The sequence below is a fragment of the Periplaneta americana genome, chromosome 15, assembly GCF_040183065.1.
Source record: "Periplaneta americana isolate PAMFEO1 chromosome 15, P.americana_PAMFEO1_priV1, whole genome shotgun sequence".
NCBI classification, from domain to species: Eukaryota; Metazoa; Arthropoda; class Insecta; order Blattodea; family Blattidae; genus Periplaneta; species Periplaneta americana.
This window is the reverse complement of record NC_091131.1, coordinates 45,021,679-45,045,728: the sequence shown is the minus strand read 5'-3', so window position 1 is coordinate 45,045,728 and position 24,050 is coordinate 45,021,679. Positions and strand designations below refer to the sequence as shown.

General features: G+C 35.2%; 2 protein-coding genes across 5 annotated transcripts in view; one reads left to right on the top strand and one right to left on the bottom strand.

Annotated features, from left to right (window-relative positions):
• The first annotated feature begins 21 nt into the window (after nucleotides 1-21).
• On the top strand, nucleotides 22-7,633 carry LOC138714839 (alpha-ketoglutarate-dependent dioxygenase alkB homolog 4). 3 transcript variants are annotated; one of them, XM_069847025.1, is made up of 4 exons: nucleotides 22-132; nucleotides 1,353-1,478; nucleotides 1,570-1,662; nucleotides 6,625-7,633. In XM_069847025.1, the coding sequence occupies exons 1-4, from the start codon at nucleotides 37-39 to the stop codon at nucleotides 7,279-7,281; spliced, it is 972 nt and encodes a 323-aa protein (XP_069703126.1). In that variant the 5' UTR covers nucleotides 22-36; the 3' UTR covers nucleotides 7,282-7,633. The 3 variants fall into 3 exon arrangements, with proteins under 3 accessions (XP_069703126.1, XP_069703123.1, XP_069703124.1); XM_069847022.1 differs by having other exon boundaries at nucleotides 22-147; XM_069847023.1 differs by having other exon boundaries at nucleotides 82-317.
• Nucleotides 7,634-14,839: 7,206 nt separating this feature from the next.
• The window catches only part of Traf4 (TNF receptor associated factor 4), a 199,855-nt gene continuing 190,644 nt past the window's right edge, over nucleotides 14,840-24,050 (bottom strand). For both annotated transcript variants that reach the window (XM_069847020.1, XM_069847019.1), the window contains exon 9: nucleotides 14,840-23,137. In XM_069847020.1, coding sequence (XP_069703121.1) covers nucleotides 22,940-23,137 — 198 coding nt within the window. In that variant the 3' untranslated portion in view covers nucleotides 14,840-22,939. The remainder of the gene's footprint in view (nucleotides 23,138-24,050) is intronic.

Here is a 24,050-nt window from a genome sequence, read left to right as displayed (position 1 = left end):
TCATGACAATTTTGCTTAGTAAACGTTGTTATCTTAATGCCATATAAACTTGTTACTATTGGCTCTACTGGCCACATTGGCGTGTTATTTGTCTATGGGGGTGAATGTCGCATCATGGAGGAATTATACTTTGTAATGTCTGGTAGTGTGTGTAAAGGTTTTTAATGATATATATATGTGTAAATGTTAATTAAATCGTAGTATTTTATGGAATCATGGATACTACTAGACCATGTGGCTGTAAAGGCATAAGAACTTGTTTAATATGCGAACAAGAATTTGGTATAATTAGGAAAGATTATCTTCCTGATCAAAATGTTAGTATAAAATTATTTAGTATAATACGGTGCTGTGTGAAACTTGAGAGCATAGAGGCTAAAGCGCTAAAGGTATTACGTTTTTAGAAGTATACAGACTAGTAAGAGAGGACACTTTGCTCCACGTTACCTGCATAGAAACATAACCTAGCCGGTTAACGTTAGTTCTGTATTGACTGGCTATGATCTCAGTATTCAAGAATAGCGCATTTACCAAATGATAATACAACTGGTACAACTCTGAATTTTGGTGAAACTTCGATATCTCTCCACGCTACACTTGGGAGATGAAACGTACTTAATTGGATACATTTCAGAACACGGTTACCTTCCTTTCACTCACCTCCAAAATTACAACGTTGTGCACACAAAATAAATTAGTGACACCGAAAAGTGCCTTTTCGTAAACATGATGATATACATTTGACGATACACATTTCACAAATACAGACAAATCTGCTCTTTTTAGTATTTTGAGGTAGGCCTAAGTTAACTATTGGCAGTGAGGTAATCTTATATTGATGTCACATTCTTCGACCTATCCCTTCTTTTAATTCTTTTAACACATCTAACTCATAATAAAACGCAAATCAGACGTCAGTCCCGTGTACGGTGTGGGGAGATATCAAAATTGGCCTTGAATCTTGTTAAATATTTTGTAGAAACTACCGCACGTGAAGTTCAGGTGATTATATTGTATTTTTGGCCCAGGGAGAATAATCGTTTACAAAAGCAGTACCGTAGTTTGCTTAAGTATGGCGCCCTAAATATTATTTACCGTAATCATTTCGTAACTTATAATATAATCAACGCAATTGAATAAATTCTTCTCTATTCTCTTAGTACATTAAGTTATAGTAATTTACATGTTTCTCGACTTCCTGTTACTTGATTATCTTATCTAACCTACTCTAACCTTGTCACAGTCCTCAGCTTCCTGTTACCTAGGTATCAGCAAATGTGCTCAAGTCATGCAGAATATCCGCAGTTGTGCCTCAGATTTTGACGTTTAATTTTATTTCTTTTTTTCCCCAGGATAGAAATAGTTACGTGTACTGTCCCTGGTGTAACAAAGCCTGGTCTGGGTGGGATGTCAATTTATATAAAGATCATCCCAATCATAATGGAACATCAGTTAATTTTTCTGGAATTTTTATTCAGGTAACACAATTTTTAGAGAAAGAATTACTAAATTGTATTCAGATTTTGTAACATATTTCTTGTAATTTTTAATTCTTATTCATTCTGGTAGCTGGATTTCCTCAGTTGCGCTGAAGAAGACAGGCTGATGAAAGGAATCGATGAGATGTCATGGGCTCCCTCTCAGAGTGGAAGGAGAAAGCAGGTGAATTATTATTTACAACAAATATTTCTAGTACCTAGACTTGATCGGTGAAACTATTTATATATGATGAAATCAGAGTACATTAATAGGCCTCCTACTATGAATGGAAGGTGTACTTTTCGTCTACTTTTATACTGTGAAGTTTTTTTCAGCATTCTGTAAGAGTAGTATTCTCATGATATTTTCATACTACAGTAGAATCCCGATTATCCATAACCCTATTAACCGATTGGTGGATATCCAACTGTCTTTCTCTCGCATTTTTTCCTACAGAAATATGTTGCGTATGCTATTGTACATTATATTTATTTTATTGGGTTATTTTACGACGCTGTATCAACATCTAGGTTATTTAGCGTCTGAATGAAATGAAGATGGTAATGCCGTTGAATTGAGTCCGGGGTCCAGCACCGAAAGTTACCCAGCATTTGCTCGTATTGGGTTGAGGGAAAACCCGGAAAAAACCTCAACCAAGTAACTTGCCCCAACCGGGATTCGAACCGGGCCACCTGGTTTCGCAGCCAGATGCGCTGACCGTTACTCCACAGGTGTGGACTACATTATATTAACAAGTTATTTTTTCTAGAGAGGGATTACTGTTCGAGTTATCGTGCTGTATAACTTCTATATAAAATGTCTTCCACAAGTATCAAAAGAAATCGTGTTGTACTAAGTATAAAAAATGCAAATAACTGAGTGGTTTCGGGAAATGAGAACCAGTGGCTCATCTCAGAATACGAGATTGGAGTCACAACCTTATGCAGTTTAATAAAAATAAAGAATGACGTATATAAATTATATGTTAATCTACAGTATGAGACTTCCAATATTCCTGTCTTTTCACAGATAGCAATTACAAGAAATTTCCTTGTCTCCTAAAATTAACAACCAAACTTATATCAGCAAACTTCTCATCTACTATTTAGCGTGTTCAATACAAGACCACAGAGGAAATTACGAAAGTGTCCACACGTATGGAGTAATGGTTAGTGCGTCTAGCCGCGAAACCAGGTGGCCCGGGTTCGATTCCTGGTCGGGGCAAGTTACCTGGTTGAGGTTTTTTCCGGGGTTTTCCCTCAACCCAATATGAGCAAATGCTGGGTAACTTTCGGTGTTGGACCCCGGACTCATTTCACCAGCATTATCACCTTCATCTCATTCAGACGCTAAATAACCTAAGCTGTTGATAAAGCGTCGTAAAATAATCCACTAAAATAAAAAAAAAAATTACGAAAGTTTAAGCATTATTCACTAAATTTGGGAAAATATTTTATGGAATGGATTATCCAATTTTTGTGATTAACTGTTCAGCCCACTCCCTTCATTACCATGGATAATAGGGGTTCTACTGTATGTTGCTGTAAAGAAAGTTGCCTGTATAGGCAACATTTCTTCAGCCTTCACTCGAATAGAATTACTTCTCCTTTAACAACCATCCCTGAGTTTAATTTGGAAGTGTCAACTCTTAATGGAGAGCATAGGTTACATATTTTATTAATGAAGCCATAGATATTCTTAGTACCATGACGTAAGTCTTTGTTTTTCCACAGCATATGAGGATAGCATATTGTTGTTGCAAACTGAGTACAGTAGAGATATGATCATTGTCGTTAATTCGATCCCATAGAAAATAAAGCCATCCACAAAGAAACATCGTTCATTTAGGTTTTAACTTCGAAAAAAATTATGTGTTACAAGAAAATAACATCCCTTATCACCATCACACTAACTTAATAAAAACTTAATAAATGCTGAATTGCGTGTTTCAGTGAGACATCACGTGTGTTTACTGAATTTTACATTGAATTAACATCACAAGACGAAGTATTTGGGTTCAATTCTATAGTTCCTTGTTTCTGATCAGTACCATTCTTTGATTGGGTGCTAACTGTACTACAATAGGGATATCTTATGTGAAGTTTTACCGTCAGATGGCAGGAGCGTTCCATGTGGAGCAACATGTTGTAGGGCTATGTTTTGTCATATGCTACAGTTGATTACGTTTTCCCACTTGTAGGTTTTCTGTGTGTGTCAAAATTATATTTACAGTTATTTTGTATAACCTAGTATAATTTAATATAATTCAATATTTTCTTACCTCATAATTTAATTTAATTTACAATAAATAATAACGTAAACCTGTTTAATATTGAGCGATTCCCCGAGATGGGTGGGGAAATCTGCAGTATGCAGAATATATACACGAGTAAATTGAATGTTCATGAACCTAAACAAGAACTTTGAGAACATATGCACAAATAAAAAAATAGGAAATATGTCGAAAGTGAATATTGCCCTCTTTAATAATTAGTATTTAAGAACCGTACGCTAAAAACAGGATATGCAGCCATCAATGTGTTTTTTTTTTTATATAGGGATTGAATTCCTTGTAATTTTTCTGTAGTTGCAGAAAGATCAAATGCAATTTTTAATAGGCTGATATAATATGATCGCAATAGTATCACAATTAGTAGTGTGTTTTGTAGGTTAAGGACATGCAGTTTTGAATATTGTGTGGGATGATTTTGAAAATTTGAACTTAAAACATGGCTTTAATAATTAAGTTACAGTACATTAAAAACATTATTCACGAAATGGATTTCACTAGGGATTGTCCTGGATAATAAACATTCCAGTTTATCGAGAGTTTACTGCAGGCGTAAAATGCGGAGTCTCCTACAACTACTGCATATAATCTAAGCTAACAGCTTGCTGTCGAGGTTGCATATGTTTTTATTAATTTTTCTTTTTCCTCTTGCAAAATGAAACTATAGTCAACAATTCCTTACTTGAAGTAGTTACTTTTATTTATTTATTTATTTATTTATTTATTTATTATAATTTTATTACCTATATTTTTTAAGGTTTAAAGCATATATTCAGAATATTTCGGGACCTGATTGAAGACAAAAAGCTTTCCCTCGTTTTTACATATAGGAACATAACAGAAATTTGCCATTTTTAGTTGTTTTTAAGAATATTTAATATACTAATACACTACATATATCCTCAATGTTTATATACCGAAAAACAAATGCACACGCAAAGCGCATCCCTCATAGTACACGTGCGCTATATGTTGGTGCTAGTTCAGGATATCCCTATTTAGTGGTGGGGTGTGATTTGAAAACCTGCGATTTTGTCACTGGTTCAGACTATGACTACAGTTCCAAAATCACAACTCCGAGAAATCATCATCTTTGTGCAATATGTGACTCACAGTGAAGGAGACTAATGTATGTATATGTGACAGGTCCAGAGTCCAGACAGTTGCAAGCAGAAGATTAACTGTAAGACAACATAATAATTTTCATCCCACTCAAAAGGTTAACATTGGCGACTCTAATACTGAAGCTATGCACTTACTACAGTATATTCTTTCACAAATGATTCACTTAACGATTCGTAAACATTCTTGGGCGAATATAAGTGATAACTAGACATCGGATTTTTAGGCACTAAAAATTGCAGTTTTAGGCGCCTAAAATAAGCTCAAAATTTGTAAAATTAGGCTCTATTTTAATGAAAATAGGCATTTTAGGCACATCAAGGTATCATACTTATTTCTGCTGAGATTGGATGAAGTAGGCTGTGTTAGTAAAGTTTGTTGCAGTTGATTTTTCTGCTGAGCTTTAGCCTTATGAGCCGCTCCTTGCACATGCTGCTTTAGGTGGCACTTCTTTTCTTGCGAAATCTAAAAATGTAAAGTAAACTGAATTAAAATAAAATCCTAATTGTTGTATTGCCGTATTTCTATCACAAAGTTAGTGGGTTCGAACAATCAAAATTTTAATGACCTGCAAATACTTTAACTATCGGAATTTAAAAGGTTAAAGTGTAGTGGTCTTAAAAAGAATTATACCTCAGGATAGCTCAGTCAATGTATAAATATTTTAGGCCTATTCATTAAAATTAATAGAATTTATATATTTCAACTATTGTTACATACTTACCTGTTTGCTACAAATCTTGCAGAATATTATTTTTGCATCATAAGTAAATTCTGAATATTCTGTTAGCCATTGCCGGATCAATGTAGATTTTGCACATATATTTTTCGGCATTATCGCGTTAAACTTCACAGGAAAACGTCCTACCGCTCAAAACTTCTCAACACAAATAAGGTGAGGGAAAGAGCAACTGTTAACAGCATTCAAATGAACCATTGTTACTGAGATTCAATTGGACAAAAATGCAAAGTTCCACTTATTGTTGCATTTCCTGGTAGTGTTAACACTAGGAGGGCCATTCTTTTAAATATTTTGTAACGGTTTACCCTACTAATTCGCAGTTTTACGACTTTTCATAAATATTTCAAAAACACTCTTTCTCCAAAAATTGTGATTTTATGACACTCTGAAGGGCAGTACAGCTAATCGGTTTCAGACCGAAAACAGTCATTTTTATAGTATAATATATCTCTGAATCGGTAGGAGCACATGTTGTGATTGTTGCCTGCTTCAAAACTAAGGCTGGTTCTTTGTCGGCATTTATGCCTCCAAACATGTTAAATTCAGTGAAATCTATTGCGAGTGTCGTGAGATTCAAAACATTTTGTTTCCTTTATCAATGGTTTCATGGCCGGTGTGAAGCAAACTTTCCACTTTTTAAATGCCTTAAATTTCGCAGTGAATGCATGTATAAATTATAAAAAGTAAGAGTAAAATGCGAAACTTTACAGTGAGTTAGGCATTTTTAGGCGAATATTAACAAATTAGGCTGTAATAACCGTTTTAGGGCATTTTAGGGCACTATAAAACTCTTTGAATACCTTTCAATTTCCATGAAACACAAATATTAATAATTATTTTTACTTTTCTCCTAAAGAAACAAAATAGGCATTTGCCCTAGAATCCGATGTCTGGTGATAACATAGCTTAGAGGTCAGAGTGTTTTGTTTTCAGCATACTCGCTCACTATTGAAAGATGTATAATTACTTCTTTTTTTCTGTACATTTTCAGAATTTTGGACCAAAGTGTAATTTTAAGAAGAAACGACTAAAACTTGGTGACTTCAATGGTTTTCCAGCATTCACGAAATTTGTTCAAGAAAAATTTAGAGATGTTGAAATATTACATGACTATCAGACCATAGAGCAATGTTCTTTGGAGTATAATCCAACGAGAGGAGCATCAATTGACCCTCACATAGATGACTGCTGGGTTTGGGGTGAACGAATAATTACAGTCAATCTGTTATCAGACTGTGTGCTCACTTTGACTCCCTACCAGGGAGATTCTGGCCGCTACAATCTTCAAGATATTAAGACCTATCCAGCTGTTCTAAATCAAGATGGAAAAGTAATTTCTAAAAATGGAACAGCTTGTGTTAATAATCATATTTCTCTAGAGAACTCTCCACATGATTCCGACATTGTTGTGCGTGTTCCAATGCCAAGGCGCTCATTGTTGGTCATGTATGGCTCAGCTCGTTATGTATGGGAACATTGTGTTCTTAGACAAGATGTTACCGAACGCAGGGTATGCCTAGCATATAGAGAATTCACACCTCCATATCTCGAAGGAGGCACTCACGAAAGTGAAGGGAATGTGATTTTGGACATAGCAAGGAATTTTTGGAGTCATGAAGGAAACAGTGTAATTGCACAAGAAGTCTGATATAACAAAGATAAATAATTTTTGAGCTTACTAACAACACAGCTACGATTTACTGGTCAGGAGGCATGTAACACAAGTACTCATCATCATCTTGTTGTTTTGTATGTATAAAAATCCATCCGAATTTTTTAAGATTGCTTGTTTATTAATTAATAATCACTTCGACATACAATTTCTAATTAAAATATTGAAGTACCAAATTTTTAATATATAGTATTTGTGTATTTGTTGTATCTACTGTTACATTATGTATGTTATAAATATACATAACCTTAAGTTTTATCTTCAAAAGTAAATTCCGTATGATTGTGGTTAAGTGACCTGAATAAAATATGTGATATTGTTTTGTTCATTTGTTTGGATTTTTTAGGCTTTGATTGATTATTATCGTCAATTTGTTCTACAACACTAAGATGGTTATCAGCAGGGCCCAGATCTTGATGACCTAGTCCTAATAGTTCTAGAATATGCCAGGAAAACAGAGAAGGTTTGGAAATGAATGGGTTACATCTACTGCTTGTTTATACGTATGACGTGAATATGTTTGCAGAAAATCCACATATGATTAGTGAAAAAACAGGCGTTTTACTTGAAGTAAGTAAAGATATAGATTAGGAAGTAAATCCCAAAAATACAAAGTATGTGTTATGTCTCTTGACCAGAACATACTATAGTACGAAATGGAAATATGAAAATTGGAAAAGTTATCCTTTGAAGAGGTGGAAAAATTCAAATACCTTGGAGCAATAGTAACAAATGTAAATGATACTTGAAAGGAAATTAAATGCAGAATGAATACGGGAAATGCATGCTGTTATTCGGTTGTATAGCTTTTATCATCTAGTTTGATTTAAAAAAAAAAAACTGAAAATTAGAATTTATAAAACAGTTATATTACCGGTTGTTTTGTATGGTTATGAAACTTGGACTCTCACTTTGAGAGAGGAACAAGGCTAATGGTGTTCGAGAATAAGATGCTTAGGAAAATATTTGGGACTAAGAGGGATGAAGTTACAGGAGAATGTTACATAACTCAGAATTGTACGCATTATATTTGTCACCTAGCATAATTAGGAAATTAAATCCAGATGTTTGAGATGGGAAGGGCATGTAGCATGTATGGGTGAATCCAGAAATGCATATAGAATGTTAGTTGGGAGACCTGAGGAAAAAGATCTTTGGGGAGGCCCAGACGTAGATTGGAGGATATTAAAATAATAAATAAAGACTGCGCACATGGGTGCATGGGTGATAGTTCAGTTTTTGGCACTGAGTTGTGTCACTGTTTTGGTGCATCTGCTACAGTTCAGAACGTGGTATTTGTGTCAATGTGTACCACAAAATTTGTCATTTGTCGTATGCAAAGTGCTTGTGCTACACCCTTTGTCATGAAATCCACGAACTGCCAGCCTAGCAATAACATGTCTCATCCGTTGATTCGTTCCTGTCCAGCTCCTGTCGGTCATGGCGCTGGTCCTGTAGAATTCTTCTTAAACTTCGTTCTTCTTTCGTATATTCTCAGCAAGAAGTTTCTCATAGGCGTCGGTAGATGGCAGGAATAGAGTGATGCATGTAGTGTGAATACAATATAATAAGTAAATCAAACTCTGGTACAGTTTTGTTTCTAGTAAGAAAGATACAAATCAATTAACAACAAACCGTTGCCAAGGAGAGCTAAAATTTTCATGGCCCACTCCGTTGTGTAATGAACACAGACATAGGCCAGTCAGAGCCCTGAGTTCTGAATTCAGAGCCCTACATGCATAAGTCTTCTGTCAGGAAGGATTCTTGGGTTAATATGTATACCAATCCTGAATGGTGTGAACTTTGATATCCTAGTCCTCTGTTTAGGTATGTGATTTTGATGTTCTCCCATGCTTTTTGGTTTTTCTTCTTCAGGTACTCCCATACCACATGTATTTTGTAGGTCAGAATTGGGATGGTTTTTGCTCGGAAAATCTTCATTGCTGTTTCCAATGAGATCGCCTGCAGGTGGATTATGTTACTTATAGCTCTAGTGGTTGCAACTGCCTTTTCTTTTTCATGGTGTCCGAATGTTGTTCCATTGTGTTGAAATGTTACTCCTAGATATTTAACCCTTTGAGACACAGAACTCTTAATTAACAAATTTGAGGTGAATATTGGTCAAATGAAATAAAATACATAAAATAGAGATGAAATTTGCAAACAATTTCTATTTTCATAAATTTGCGTACAAATTAGGAGGTGGCTTTATTTGAAAGTTCTGTGGCACAACTTCACGACATTAAAACAAAAGAGAAATTGTGGTGGATTCAAATGAAACCACAATCCATCAAAGGGTTAAAATAGTTGATGTCCAGGTTTTTCTCTCTGTAGCAGATAGAGTCTTTAATTTTTATTTTTCCTTCTTTTTGGAAGACCATCTGTAGGGTTTGGTTTTTATTTATTTTCAATTCATTGTCATCTGCCCAGTCTATTAGTCATTTGAAACTTAGTTGCAAGTCTTTGTCGTTGGAGTATGGCTGTCTAGTATGCCTATTACGACTGCTGTCGCAATATTGCAGAGAATTGGACTTAGTGGGTTACCTTGCAGTACATCGTTTGTCTGTAGTATGGGTTTGGAAATGCTTGTGCCATTGTGGGTAGTAATTAAATTGTGGTCAAGTATTTCTGTGATAATGTGAGCCAGGTAATTGTCTCTTCCAATCATGTTTCCTAATTTCTTGATTAGCTTTGGTCTCTCAATCATGTCAAATGCCTTGCTGTAATCGATGAAAACTGCATATAGCTTCCCTTTCAGTTCCCATAGGGCGTTTTTAAAGTCTTCTAGTAGAGTGGCAACTGTTTGGATGATTGATCTTCCATTTCTAAAGCCGAATTGTTGTGTAGGGATTTTGGTTTCTGTTTTTTGTGAGACTATGTTTGTGATTATTTTTCTGAAAAGCTTGAAGATGGTTCTTTCTAATGGAATTCTGTGGTATGAATCTACTGTGGAGGTGTTTCCTTTACCCTTGTAGATACAGTAAAACCCCTATAAGACGCTGTTCAAGGGACTGCGTATTAGGCGGGTATACTAATTTTGACTTATATATAGTATCTATTAGCATTCTTCTTTATTGAAATACATGATTCATGAAAGGTAATACAGTATTACTCTATTATGTAATTACTGTACTGTACATTAAAGACATTTACCATACTGTATGTATGTTATGAACTGTACTTAATTCTTTCAAAAAGAGTCATTTATAGTTGTTTGCCGTGTGTGTGTTCTCCAAGTCCTCATGTTTACCACACTTCACTTTCTTGCGCCTACATCCTCCCAACGTCGCAACTGCAGTGATTGAGTCGCGATTTTTTATTATCGTTCTTAATGTCGATGATGGGATTCCTAATAAATCAGACAGTTGTTTCTGAGTAAGAATACTGTTCTCATTGTAAGATTTTCAATTTTTCCGATACAGAAAGCATTTTTCGTTTAACACATATTGTAATCACACTCACAGACACTTCAATACACTAAGGACAACAAACTGACCAGCAAAAATTTCCAGAATTTTATTACGGTCGAGTGAGGAATGTTGTTTGAGAGAGAGAGGATTAGCGAGAGGGTGGATTATTGTAACTGTATGTAAGTTTTAAGTGCGCAGGTAAAGAATCAAATAAGAGAGTGTAACAAGAGGGTGGGTATTGTATAGTATGAAGGTAAAGGGTCGAATACTAATACTTTTCAGGTTAATGGCACCAGTAACTTCAATGGCCAAAATGTTTCATTGCTGTTGCAGTACATTCCTGAAAATTACATCGAAAATATTCCACAAAAATAGTGTATTATGCGGGACTGAGCACAACAAACGGGGTATTTTATAAAGGCGTTATATATGAAATGTTCAGGGACCGGACAAAAAAAAACCGTATTACATGGGATAGCGTAATAAGCGAGGTTTTACTGTAATTTTTATGTTAGATTTCGTCCAGTCTTCTGATATTTGCCTTGTCTCCAGGCATTTATTGAAAAGTTCGTCCCATGTTTCTTTACGTACATCTCCTAATTGTTTTAGGTGTTCATTATAGATGAGATCTAGCCTGGCGGCTTTTCTGTTTTTTAGGTCTTGTATTGTCTATGTGACTTCTTGTATTGTTATTTTGGTGGAAAGTGGTTGGTTGTGGCTGTTGTTCTCTGTTAGATTCTTTTTCCAGTTTTCTCTGATAAAGGATCAGATCAAAGTGTTGTTCCCAGGAATCTATTTATATGTGAATGTGAACGTCAGTTTCCTTCGTTTCAATATGGCATGTGGGTTATCTCTTGCCTCCTCAATTAGTTGCCTGCATTCCTCTTCCAGGTATGTCTCCCGCTTCCTCTTCAGGAGATTCTTGTATTTCCTCCTGGTGCCGGTATATTGTTCTAGATTTTGTGGGTTACCTGATTGAGGACCCTCAAGATTGCTGCTTGCTCTTGGTGACATTCTGCATCAAACCAAGGCTGTGATTTCCTCTCGAGACATAGTGTTGATTGGGCCGACTGGATCATGGATTTTATTCTGTGGGCTGCTTCTTCTATGTGTCCCTTCTCGATCTAATTTCTGATGTCTGGTAATTCTTGTAGATTACCCTGCTGTGTCTTATCATTTATGGTATGTTGTACTTTGGGAGGCAGTTCATGAACTTCTACTGTCCTGACTTTTAGAAATCTGGTCGATCTACAAGGCTTAAGTTTTCCATTGAAATACCTACTCTGAAGGTCTTATTCACTCCTTTGGTCTCCAGTTGTTCACACTCAACAGTTTGTATATTGCTTTCTTCTAAGTAAGTTTGGGTCCCACGACGTGGTCTAAGGCATCCTGTCTAGGACTCATGTTACAGAATGCACGCTGGTTCGAGTCCTCATGGGGGAAGAAATTTTCTCATGAAGTTTTGGTCAGTGTATGGGACCAGTGCCCACCCAGCATCGTGATGTACTTGGGGAGCTACGATAGGTAGCGAAATCCAGTTGCGAAGGCCAGCTATAATGGCTGGGGGGATCATCGTGCTAACCACACAATATCTTCATTCTGGTTGGATGATCGTCCACATCTGCTTCGGCATGTGGGCGTGAGGCCAGCAGCCGGCTGGTCAGTCTAGGCCCTTCACAGGCTGTAGTGCCACGGATTAAAAAAGTAAGTTTGGAGACCTCTGCTCGTTGCTGCTGGATGTACCCCTAGTTTCCCTATATATAACCAGGCTTCTCTCTGACCTGCTCTTATTATGTGACCGTTGTCCTCTTTCGTTCCTGTCAAGACGTGCTGTTATCGTTGCTCCCTTCTGTTGTCTGCTTGTCTTCTTCAGATGATGTGGGCATGTGTTGTTGTTGTCTCTCTCTCCTGTTCTCTGCTATATTTCTATGATTGTTTTCTCTAGTTGCTCTGGGTATATGCTGTTTTTGCTCTCTTCCGCTCACTACTTTTGTCCAGTTTGCTTCAGCGTCATTTGTTGGTGTATCCTTGTTGGGATTGTCTGCATCCTGAAATTCAGTAGAGAGATGTGTATCTCCTTTGCTTTTTCGTCTTGGCCTGGTTGTATTTGATTATTTGTTGTTCTCTCCTTGGTCTTTGGAAGTGGTCTTTCTCATTCCGTGTTTCTGCTTTAGAGGTTTTTTTTTTCTACTGGTTTGCTTCTGATCGGCATTTTGATTGTTCTTTATAACAGAGGCCCTGTTTGCCCATTTTTTTAGTTCGGTGGCTAGTATTTGTTTGAAACTGTTTTCTATTGTTTGTTTCTTACATGTATTTATGGATGTATTCTGTTAGCTCATTCGGCTTTCCTGTGAGTTTCTGAATTTGCTTTTCGTATGCTTTATTTTGTTTTAGTGCTTCAGGTTTACAAACCTCACATAGCCATATCACAATCTACTATATACAGTCGCGAAGCTTGAGGTGATTTTTTGCAAATCTCTCGATAAAGCGCTCCAAGCGGTTAGCAACTAGAAACAATAGACTGTCCATGGTCGACTTTGGATCTTTGGATTTAGAGTGGACTGTGTCGTATTTCCATCAAGTGCTAGGTCGTTGCGTATTTCGCATTGATGCTTGTGAAGAAAAATCCTAACATCTATTTCTTATTTTACTTCTAGATACAAAAAGTGGTTAATAAACAGCAGGAGGGAAGATCTAATGATAAAGAATGAAGCATGTCTTTGTAATAATATAAAGTTTTGCTCTCTTCATTTCGAAAACACACAATTTATGAATGAAAACAAAAATAAATTAATCTGGAATGCAGTTCCGACTTTATTTGATGTTTCAAATAAACCTGTTCTGTTATTACCTGCAGCTGAGAAACAAAAGCTTTGCACTAATTCTACGTCTGTATCAGCTGATTCGTTGAATAATTGTACATTTTCAGACAACTTAGGCCTACTTTTATTTTTGAAAGGATATGTTTTTAATTATAGCTGTTAATTTTGTTGTTATTTTTATTTGTTACTTTACTAGAGACGTAGAAAAAGTAAGTCTGTTACAATAAATTTTATTGATCACGTTTTATTTCCAATTCCGATGTGATTATTATTGCTTAACCTCCTCCCACTTTAACTACGTAAGCCTACACTACAAGTACTGGTACACGTAAGTTACTCCCATTAATTCATATTTCCATTATTATTGTTATTATATTATTGTTGTAAAGGGAAATGCAAATTAATATTTATTGGTTTCATAGTTCATTGAATGAGTGAAGCGATTATAGTAAATTTCAGTTCGTTTTGCACAAACAAAAATAATATTAACCTATTTCTTGCAGGTATCTTCGAGTTTATGGTGGAATTTAATATACTTCATTAAAATAATAAATGAACTTTATCCATTTAATATTTCAATAATGGAAGGAAGGTGTTAATTTTTCCAAAAGAACACGACAACGAAAGTGTAACATATTTTGTCATCTGCTAGGAGAGATCTGTGATGATGAGGCGATTGTAGTGATCCTAGTGGTGGGCAACTACCCATGTTTGCATTTTTACTACATATTGAGCTTCGCGACTGTATATAGTAGACTGTGGTCATATCAGGTTGCAATTTTTCCTGTCTAGGGCTTCTAATTTCTGTCCGATTAGATGCGAGCACTTTTTGTGAGTCCATCTTAGACCCAATCACATTCTATAGCTTCATCATCTCTATCAGGTCTTGCTTACATGATCGGCAATTCAGCATTGTATCGTCGTCTGGAGTATTGTCTTCTCTCTGATCTGGCATTGTTGATGCTGCAACCTACTGGGATTAAAATGGATTTTAGGTAGATGGGATATGATGGTAGAGACTGGATTAATCTTGCTCAGGACAGGAACCTGGAACAGTTTTTCTCTTGAAATTATTCAACTTACAGCATATTTTCGGTTATTTTAAAACTATATATGTGGGTATTAAAACATGATTGAAGAGATGGCACGTATTCTACATTGTGCTAGGAGTGCAGAAATGTTAAACCTGCCACTCCATTCAAGAATTCTAAGAAACTCAACAACATTTAAGTATCTTAGAGCATCATAGTTATTTATAAGGTGCAAACTGTCTTCTTAGAACTTTTTTAAATAAAACACAGATTCATTATAAAATGTTTATTACACGTGTTTGTATGATTCATACTACAGAACTTTTCTTTCTCTACAAACATCACACCCATCACTAGTTACAAATTATTGAACAATGCACAAACTAAATAATTCCGGGAATTACGCTTGTATTAAGCTAGATCCCTTTTGACTATACAATATTTGTCTTCAACAAATATGAACAAATACCCTTTGGCTTATCTCCAGCTATGACAGAAAGACATAGTCACAACAGATAGAATGGATTCACAATAATAAAATAATATAAATCATCAACTTCTAGCCTTCACAATTTAAGTAAAGAGACTATGAAGAAGCACATAATTCAGTCTGTATATCCAGATTAAGTAGCATTAATTCTAGTTCTTTGGTGAATTATCAGTTCAGTTTTGCTCTGTGTCGTAATTTTTCGTATAAGTGAACTCTGCTTTCTGGCAATGACAGTGTGAGAAATTCCATTTAGAGCTTGGATATATTCTGTAGTGCTCGGGAAAAGTAGCAAAAGTTTAAAATGTTAATATTACAGGAGAATGCAAAAACTCTTCACACTGGTTTATGTCGATTTTATTTTCTTCTGTATAAATTATTGTAATGGAACAAATACTTATGTCTCTCTTCCCAAGTGAGCAGATGTTTCGTAATTTGTCAATAAATTCATAAAAAATTTTTGTGGAAACTGACTTATGCCACTTTTCCAAGCATTGCAGAATGTAAGGTTGAATTTTTACGTGGTTAAGAAATGGTTAATTCTGTCTGGAGCGTTCTCCTTCAGAGACAGAGTTTCTTAAAGTGTCAGAAATATGTGATACAGAATGTTTCGTACTGCCTCTATTTTGAAAGGAACCAGATTTAAAATTGGGGAATACTGTAGATGAGCACATATCATCACCTGTTAATTGTTCAGAACCTCGGAGATTGTATACATATTTATTTTTATTGTCATCTATTTAAATAGAACAATAAAGTTACTTCCTATTACACTGTTATTGAAAGGAGAAAAAACAGACACAAGTTCATCACGCACCAAAGTCTTGCTAGATGACATAACTGTCACACCTTAATGGTACTGTAGGTTGGTGCTCACTGACGGAAATTTTATAAGGGTTACTATTTGTGTTAAATAAATATATATTCCCTAATCTTGTCACAGTATTTGTGGTAAAAGATTAATTAATGACCCATTGTAGAGTGAATGAGAGAGAGAGAGAGAAACTGAGCTTCAAGATTGTGGTTTGGCCATTCTTTTTTCATTTTGAACAATTTTTTTAATGTAAGCTACTAGATGTGAAATCTTGTAGAAGTTGGTAAGACGTGCTTGGGCAAAGGAATATGAACCTCTCGTGAACACAAGAAACAATGTATCCCCATCCAAAACTTGCCTCCCAGGTTCGTCATTCAGGAATAATGCAGATTTATAGTTGGAGTTTGAGATCTAGTACATATCTGAAAAACACTTACCGATGTCAGCAGTGTCAAATATTATGGTATGATAAAGGAAAATTTTGAAACATTTCCTAGTAATTTAATATTAAAAATATATTTTTAGATTTCTGTAGAGGCAACTCTTCCTTAGGGTCTTTAACTGTGATCTGTGACTCAAAGGAACTTTCTGCCTTCATTTTTAACATTTTCCTCTTAAGGGTTTGTCATGTTAGTTTCCAATAAATATATCATCCCAAACCCAAAAGTAGAAATTTCTGTCTTTATACTAAAATTTATCTTCCTTTTCAAAGACTGCATAAAATCGTTCTGTTAAATAACTTTCATCACCCTTAAAAATGTATTATTCTCATTTCAGTTTTGAACCTACGTAATGGTAAGCAATCACTAACCACTAGTCATTAGCTTATGAAATAAAAAAATCTTTAAGCTTTCACTTGAGAGGGAATTACGTTATTTTATGTGAAATGTTATAGTTTCATTGTTATTGTGAATCCACAATCTGTATGTACTTTCTGCTTTCTAAATGTTTAGAACTGACCTAGATAACACATACAGTACAAGAAAGTTTTTTTACCCAGTCCCAGAATCTTTGGCTATTTCACTATCACCCAGGGTTCTATTATTACATTTGTTGGTTACATAATGCAATATTAAGTTTTGACGTATTATCTTAACTGTATGAAGTTACTTAGTGTATTAATCCATATGTACATATATACAATTTGCAGTATTTCAGGAGGTAGAAAGACTAAAGTGATGCATTCATTCTCTTACTATTAAGAGCTGTGAATTATATAAAATGTCACTATACGTTCTCTGACATGATGTTCCATCACAAGATTTCGTTTTTGTAATTTAACATATTGTCGACAGTAATGTTATAATGCAGAGTACAAATCTGATGTATATCCAGATTAAGTAGCATTAATGCCATCATTGTAGTGATGGTAATATAAAAAAAACAAATATTAAGTGATCAGTATGGGCTGGTTTCATGGCATGCCATTTTTGCTCTTGGCATGTGTGCTCATGTCCTCCACATGCTGGTAGCCATCCATCACCAACTATTCAAAGTATAAAAGTGTTACAAAGTGTTTTCCTCCCCTAATATACCCAGGAAGTTGTTGAAACGTCCTTCCTTTTCTATACATTTTTGACATTGACTTTAAGAAATTCTCCATGTGTTGGGATTTACGTCATGATATGGAGACTTATTTTCTATTGAATATTGTTTTTCGGTTCATGTAGGTTATGTGGGTTTGTTTTGTACACCTTTCCCTTGGCGACATGTGCTGTTGCAAAATCCTGTTGAAAGAATTTTATTTACACTTCTGTGTTTATTGTTACATTGATAAGTTATAAGACTGAAATTTATAACAAACACGTAAGTGTAAATAAAACTATATATCATAACTTATTGGAAAAAAAAACAAAATGGATATTAAGCTGTGGAATAATGATCCGTGGCGCTACAGCCCATGAAGGGCCTAGACCGACCAGCCGGCTGCTGGCCTCACGCCCACATGCCGAAGCAGAGGTGGACGATCATCCAACCAGAATGGAGGTATCGTGTGGTTAGCACGATGATCCCCCCCAGCCGTTATAGCTGGTATTCGCAACCGGATTTCGCTACCTATCGTAGCTCCCCAAGTGCATTATGATGCTGGGTGGACACTGGTCCCATACACTGGCCGAAATTTCATGAGAAAATTTCTTCCCCGATGAGGACTCGAAACAGCGCGCATTCAGTAACGCAAGTTGTAGGCAGGATGCCTTAGACCACGATGCCACAGCGCAGGACTTAAGCTGTGGAAATAAGCCAATATTACTCTCCTTTTCAATCAGCTGATTGAAAAAAAGACAGTAAAATCAGGATAATGTATCTACTAGCATTTGTCTGTTAAAAGAATAGTGGTCCTACATTTGCACAAACATAGATTTTCTTATCATGAAGGGGCACTTCATGGAGAAGGTCTGTTGTTTTTTTTTTTTTTTTTTTTTTTTTTGCACTCGAATATTCGTTATTTTGACAATTTGCATAGGCCTCATCTGAAAAGAAAATTAGAGAGGAGTCTTATCTCCCCATCATAAACATGCATCAAAATCATTTGCAAATTCTGTGCCTAGAAATTGGAGCACTTGGTTTTAATTCATGTGTCGCTAAATTTATAGGGTTGGTTTTAATTTCAGTAATTTTGTTGCTTTCTGAACTGCACCATAGAAAAATCCTGTTTGTTGAGAAAACTACCTAAGAGATTTCTTATAGGAAAATGTTCTAATAGAAATGCAGTATTGTCCAAAGTTTCCTTGGTAAGCACTCAATACATATAGTTGTCTCTCCCTCCCTTCTGTTGTCTGCCACACACAGCTATTTTTCAGTTTTATCATCGTATCAGTGTCTTCCGGCATACAGAAGAAGATAGCACACAGCAACAAAAATGCCATGCCACAGATCCAGCCTCAATTGATCACCTTGTATAAATATAATTTTTACTCCTAGGGATATACATCAGAGGACTTGTTTTGAGTTTTCTGCTTCATGTGACATTTTAAGCTGCTTTTATATTTTGGTACTAATAGGAAAATATGCCTTGTTTAAATCAAAATTGATTGCTCAGATTATAATCTGAATGCAAGCAAATAATCACAATAAATTGTTGGTTATGTATTTTGATTTTCTCCTCCTATTGTTACATCAAAAATGACTTCACATAAACACGGTTGTTAAAACAATAAATAAAACACTGATATAAAAATCACAAGATACACTCTTATACGAGTAATAACAGTATTTAACACCAAAAATCAAATAATTTTTATTATAACCTAAATATGTGTTGTACTATAAAACAGAAAACTGAACTAATCATAACTAAGTTCTACATCTTTACACACTTCAGACTATGTTTTTCTGGGTTTAAGTTTAATAGCTGTAGGCTATGAAACGTGTATTGCAATGCACAATGTGTTGAAGGGGACAAAAACAGGAAAGACATCACATTCTATGTACAGAAAAGTAATAATTGTATTTTCTTTCTTCCTCCCCCTCTTTGCACCTTTCAGAAATTTCTCATTCTACTTCCTCACACCATCCTCCATAACGATGTTCTTCACCACAGTGGAATGAAATAACACAGCATAAACATCATCGTTGAATTACTGTAGATTATTCTATAATGGTAGACCTTATTAATACCTTCAAATGTATGTGTTATTCAAAATGTTGTACAGTATATACTGGGTGTTCAGTTCAAAATGTGTCTTGGCTCGCTGTATGCCGTCATGTGGCTAGCTGACGAGCCTAGAGAATTCAATCTTCCTACACTTCCGCAGCTCAGGTGTATAATCTAAGAGGCAGAGAAGTTGGCTAGCGTTCATTCTGAAGAGTACGTGCCGATACGTACGGTAACACCGGTAGTGGCAGGAATGTGAACTGTTTGGAAATACGTACTGTTGGGATATGGGGAGAGGGTTAAGACGATTACTTACGTATTTGTTGACATTAACTTCGACGGTCAACATGGACACGGAGCATTTGATTTGTGTTGTGGAATGTTACCGTACGCAACCGATAACAAATACCCTGCGTACGACTTGCCGGCGCAAAACACAGTTCGAAAGAGGTTATGGTAGCACACAGACCGTACAGACCACCATCTGTTGCTACGACGTTCAAGTTATACCGTACACGTTCTCAAGTTCAGATTGAAGAACGCCTTAAATAATAGGCAACTTCTCTAACATATAAGCTGAAACTCGCTTCAAATCGGTGACCCAACAACAGTGACGTCATGACACACTTTGAAATGAACACCCAGTAGAGGAATAAAATTAACTATGTAGTATAAGACTTAATAAATTTAAGTCAAAATTTGGTTCTTTCTCCATCGTAACGTTAATGTGAAACATTTATGCTCGAGTGTCAAATTAATAAAAATGTTAACGGCAGTGAGTTACATCACATTATTCTGATGTCACTTGCTTAGCAACGGATCGTTATGGTATTTGCTAAAGAGATACACTTACATTCTTGCTTAAATTATTTTGTTATTTCTCTTATCACAGACCCATACTGACTGCTCTCTAACGAACCAATTTAGATGAAAAACAGTAGTTCCATTGTAAATACTTATACATATATATGGTTTATACAGAATGGAATGGGACCGATGCACCAAAATTTAAGAAGTGATTCTACTTGTTCAATATAACAAAACTTTTATTATGCTTTTCCTTCGATGAAGCACCGTTAAGCACAAAAAATAGATAGTCTTTGCCCAGTGTTTGCAATGTTCTATTGCTGTAATGGCCCGAGAGATGATAGGTAATATGCGTTACAGGTGCGGTATGTTGAAGTTTTCATGTTCGAGGAAAAGTTTGAAAAAGCGAAACGTAGTTGAGGTTTTTTAATTTCCGAGAATTGAAAGAAAACATACCGCTCGTGTATCATACATTATTTTGTGCGAAGATCGTTTATTACATACCTGAAAGAGGAATTTCTAATTAGTTGCAATGAAATCTCCATCTTGGTTTCTGTTCAATGACGGCAAATTTGCAAAACAAAACTATCTATCTTCAACATTGTTGCTTTAAAATGTTTTCTGTCTTTACTATACTCCAGCAGGCCGTGATATACGTCTGTCTTTTTTTTCCCCCAGTCTATGGAATCTTGTTGATTTTTTCACGGCTTCCTTAATGTTACTTGCATCACGAATGCAGTAACTTTAGTGGAGTTGTAGAGTTTACTTAATTTTTGCAAATATTTAAAAACAATAATTAACAGTGCAATTTAGGTGAAATTGCAGTGGTAAGTTTCCAATTTATAATTATTACTATATTGAACGTCTCTAAAAGTAATATGTTAAAAGCCTAAAGCAGTAAAATGAATGTCGCGCTTAAGCGGTAAGAAGAGGGAAATTGTTATGTGTTAGGTTGGGAATACTGAATGTGGAATTTTAGACTTTCTGCGGATTGGTTTTGTGCGGAAACAAAGCAAATACGCAAGATCTCGCACAAAATAATTTGAACAATTGGTGTCGTGTTTTTTTTTTTTTTTTTTTTTTTTTTTGCAAATTAAACCGTTATAATGAATTTATTTAAATAATTGATTAAATAGCGATCTTACTCGTGTTAATTATGTAAGCATGTGTGACTTACAGCTGTTTCCTTACATAATTAACACGAGTAAGATCGCCATTTAATCAATTATTTACATTCAAGTGTTAAAAGTAATGTACGAAAGATTCAACATGAATTTATTTAAATTGAATAATTGCGAAAATCGTTGAAATAGATCTTGCAATGTAGCACAGTATCACGTACCTGTGACTGAGTACAGCAGAGGGGGAGGGGAAGGTAAGAGATTGGGCAATGACATCATCTGTCCTTCTCTTGATGTATTGACATTTACGTTAATTTAATATTTTTCAGTCTAAAATTACATGTAAATAATACCGTGTTCTTGAACAATTTAGTTTCAGGAGTGTTAATTTAATGTAAGACATCATATCAGTAAAAATTATTACAATTTATTTCTGACATCACAAGATGTGTATTTCCATTTAAAATGAATGCATAAGCTCATTCCCTTCTCATTCTAAAGAGAGAGGGAAGACGATTGCTAGGAGTCCTTTTGTTTATGTCTGCTACAAGTCTGAATCATCTTGAACCAGTAATCGGCCCTGCAACAGTGCAGGCTGCACTTGCTAGAATTATTGCAGTAGCTGTAATGTTGCCAAATGTTTAACATAAATACAAGGATTTTCTCTAAAACGGTGAATGATTAAAAAACTTGTTTAGGTTTTCAAATCTCTCCTCATAATCTATTACCAGTTTCATTTTGGTGCAGTGGTGAACCTTCCACTCTGTATTCAACAAAGAAATAAAGGAAAAATAATCGTTAATAATACAACACATAAACTCCATTACATTTATTTCATTCTGAATCACATTCACAATTCTTATTTATAAGAACCAATTCCTTATAAATTTTAAATATCACAGTAACAGCCCACTGAGAGCATAAACGTTTCACGTAATTGCAGGGAATCTATGAATTCCCTGTCACATTTTTATGTAGTGGAGATTTATTTTGGGAAGAAGAGTTGCAAAAATTGTTCAAGTTTCAATGGAGAATACTTTTTTTGTTATTCTGTTTTATTATATTGTTTACTTTTAAGATGTATTTGCTCTGATACGAAAATTTAAACCGTAAGATTTTTATGATTACGTACGTGACACTCAGCGACCAATGAAATAGTTTTCAATATGTTTAAAGCACAGTTACTTCTTGAAAATTGCTTTTTGGGTTTGGGGATATATAATTTAACCTACACATTTTTTAAAAGAACTAATCAAAATTGCCTCAATTTTTCTCTAAGTCACTAGATTTTCTAACATATTGCTCTACTTCTACATTTTTATAATTTCTACTATACCTATCAACAGCACTGATGTCTCTATTTAACCCTAAACATAATTATGTTTTAAAAATAATTTATATGTTACAAATAAAACTTTTGTTTATTTTGTTCATTTGCGTAGGTACACTAAAATGTTACTTGAAATCACAATGAATAATTATATCAGATATGTTGACACTGAAGAACATCATAATATGGTGGGAGTGTTCAGTGAGGAAATGACGATTCAAACAGCCACAATCTTGCTGGGGTCGACTTTAACCCTAATAAACATGGTGTCATCCTTGAGAAAATGCCGCTTCTTCAACATCTCATGTGAAACAAAACGTGGAAAACCGAAGCCCAAAGAATCTGGTTCCTTGCTTGGACGTTGAAAATTTTTCCATGTTGGATCTGGTATGAAACTTTCAACAATATTGCAGGCCTGCAAATATAACAACACAATATGTCTTCAGTTGTTTTTAGTATTAGGCCCAACTTAAAAATTGAAGAACATAAACTTTTGAATTTTTATTCGTAAATATGGTGGAACTTCCAAGAATATAATATAAAATTCCAAAAGACAATTGTACCGGTACCATAATGTTTATGTCAATATTTTGCTTTAATAAATGCAGAGAAAATTAATTTGGGGTAAAATCTAGAAGTTATACGAGGTAAGAGAAATAAGGAAGAGACTATTGAAGTGCTTTGTGTGGAGGGTAGAATTGTATGGGGCAAAAACATGGACATTACGATGAAGTGAAAAGAAACGACTAGAAGCACTTGAAATGTGGGTGTGGAGAAGAATGGAGCGTGTGAAATGGACAGACAGAATAAGAAACGAAGCTGTGTTGGAAAGAGTGGGTGAAGAAAGAATGATGCTGAAACTGATCAGGAAAAGAAAAAGGAATTTGTTGCGTCACTAGCTGAGAAGAAACTGCCTACTGAAGGATGTACTGGAAGGAATGGTGAATGGGAGAAGAGTTTGGGGTAGAAGAGGATATCAGATGACAGACGACATTAAGATACATGGATCATATGTGAAGACAAAGAGGAAGGCAGAAAATAGGAAAGACTGGGGGAAGCTGAGTTTGCAGTGAAAGACCTGTCCTTGGGCATAACGTTATGAATGAATGAATGAAATGAATGTACTCTATCAGAATCATCAGACTTAAAAAGTAAACTCTTTATGGGTATTAACTCACAAAGTTGGCAACACTGATCATTGTTATTAACGTGTTCATTAGTCACTCGATTTTTAAATAACAGTTATATGCAGTTCAAATCTAAAATAAATTGTTGCTGTTATTGTTAATTCTGGAGTCCAGGGTTTCAACTACTGTACTGTAATGGGT

Excerpts from the sequence above, each read along its gene's own strand:
- LOC138714839 (XM_069847022.1), top strand. The coding sequence starts at position 37 with ATGCCATATAAACTTGTTACTATTGGCTCTACTGGCCACATTGGCGTG. Across the intron at positions 148-1,352 it reads ACTTTGTAATGTCTGGTAGT|GATAGAAATAGTTACGTGTA; the intron begins GTGTGTAAAGGT and ends TTTTTTCCCCAG. Across the intron at positions 1,663-6,624 it reads AGAGTGGAAGGAGAAAGCAG|AATTTTGGACCAAAGTGTAA; the intron begins GTGAATTATTAT and ends GTACATTTTCAG.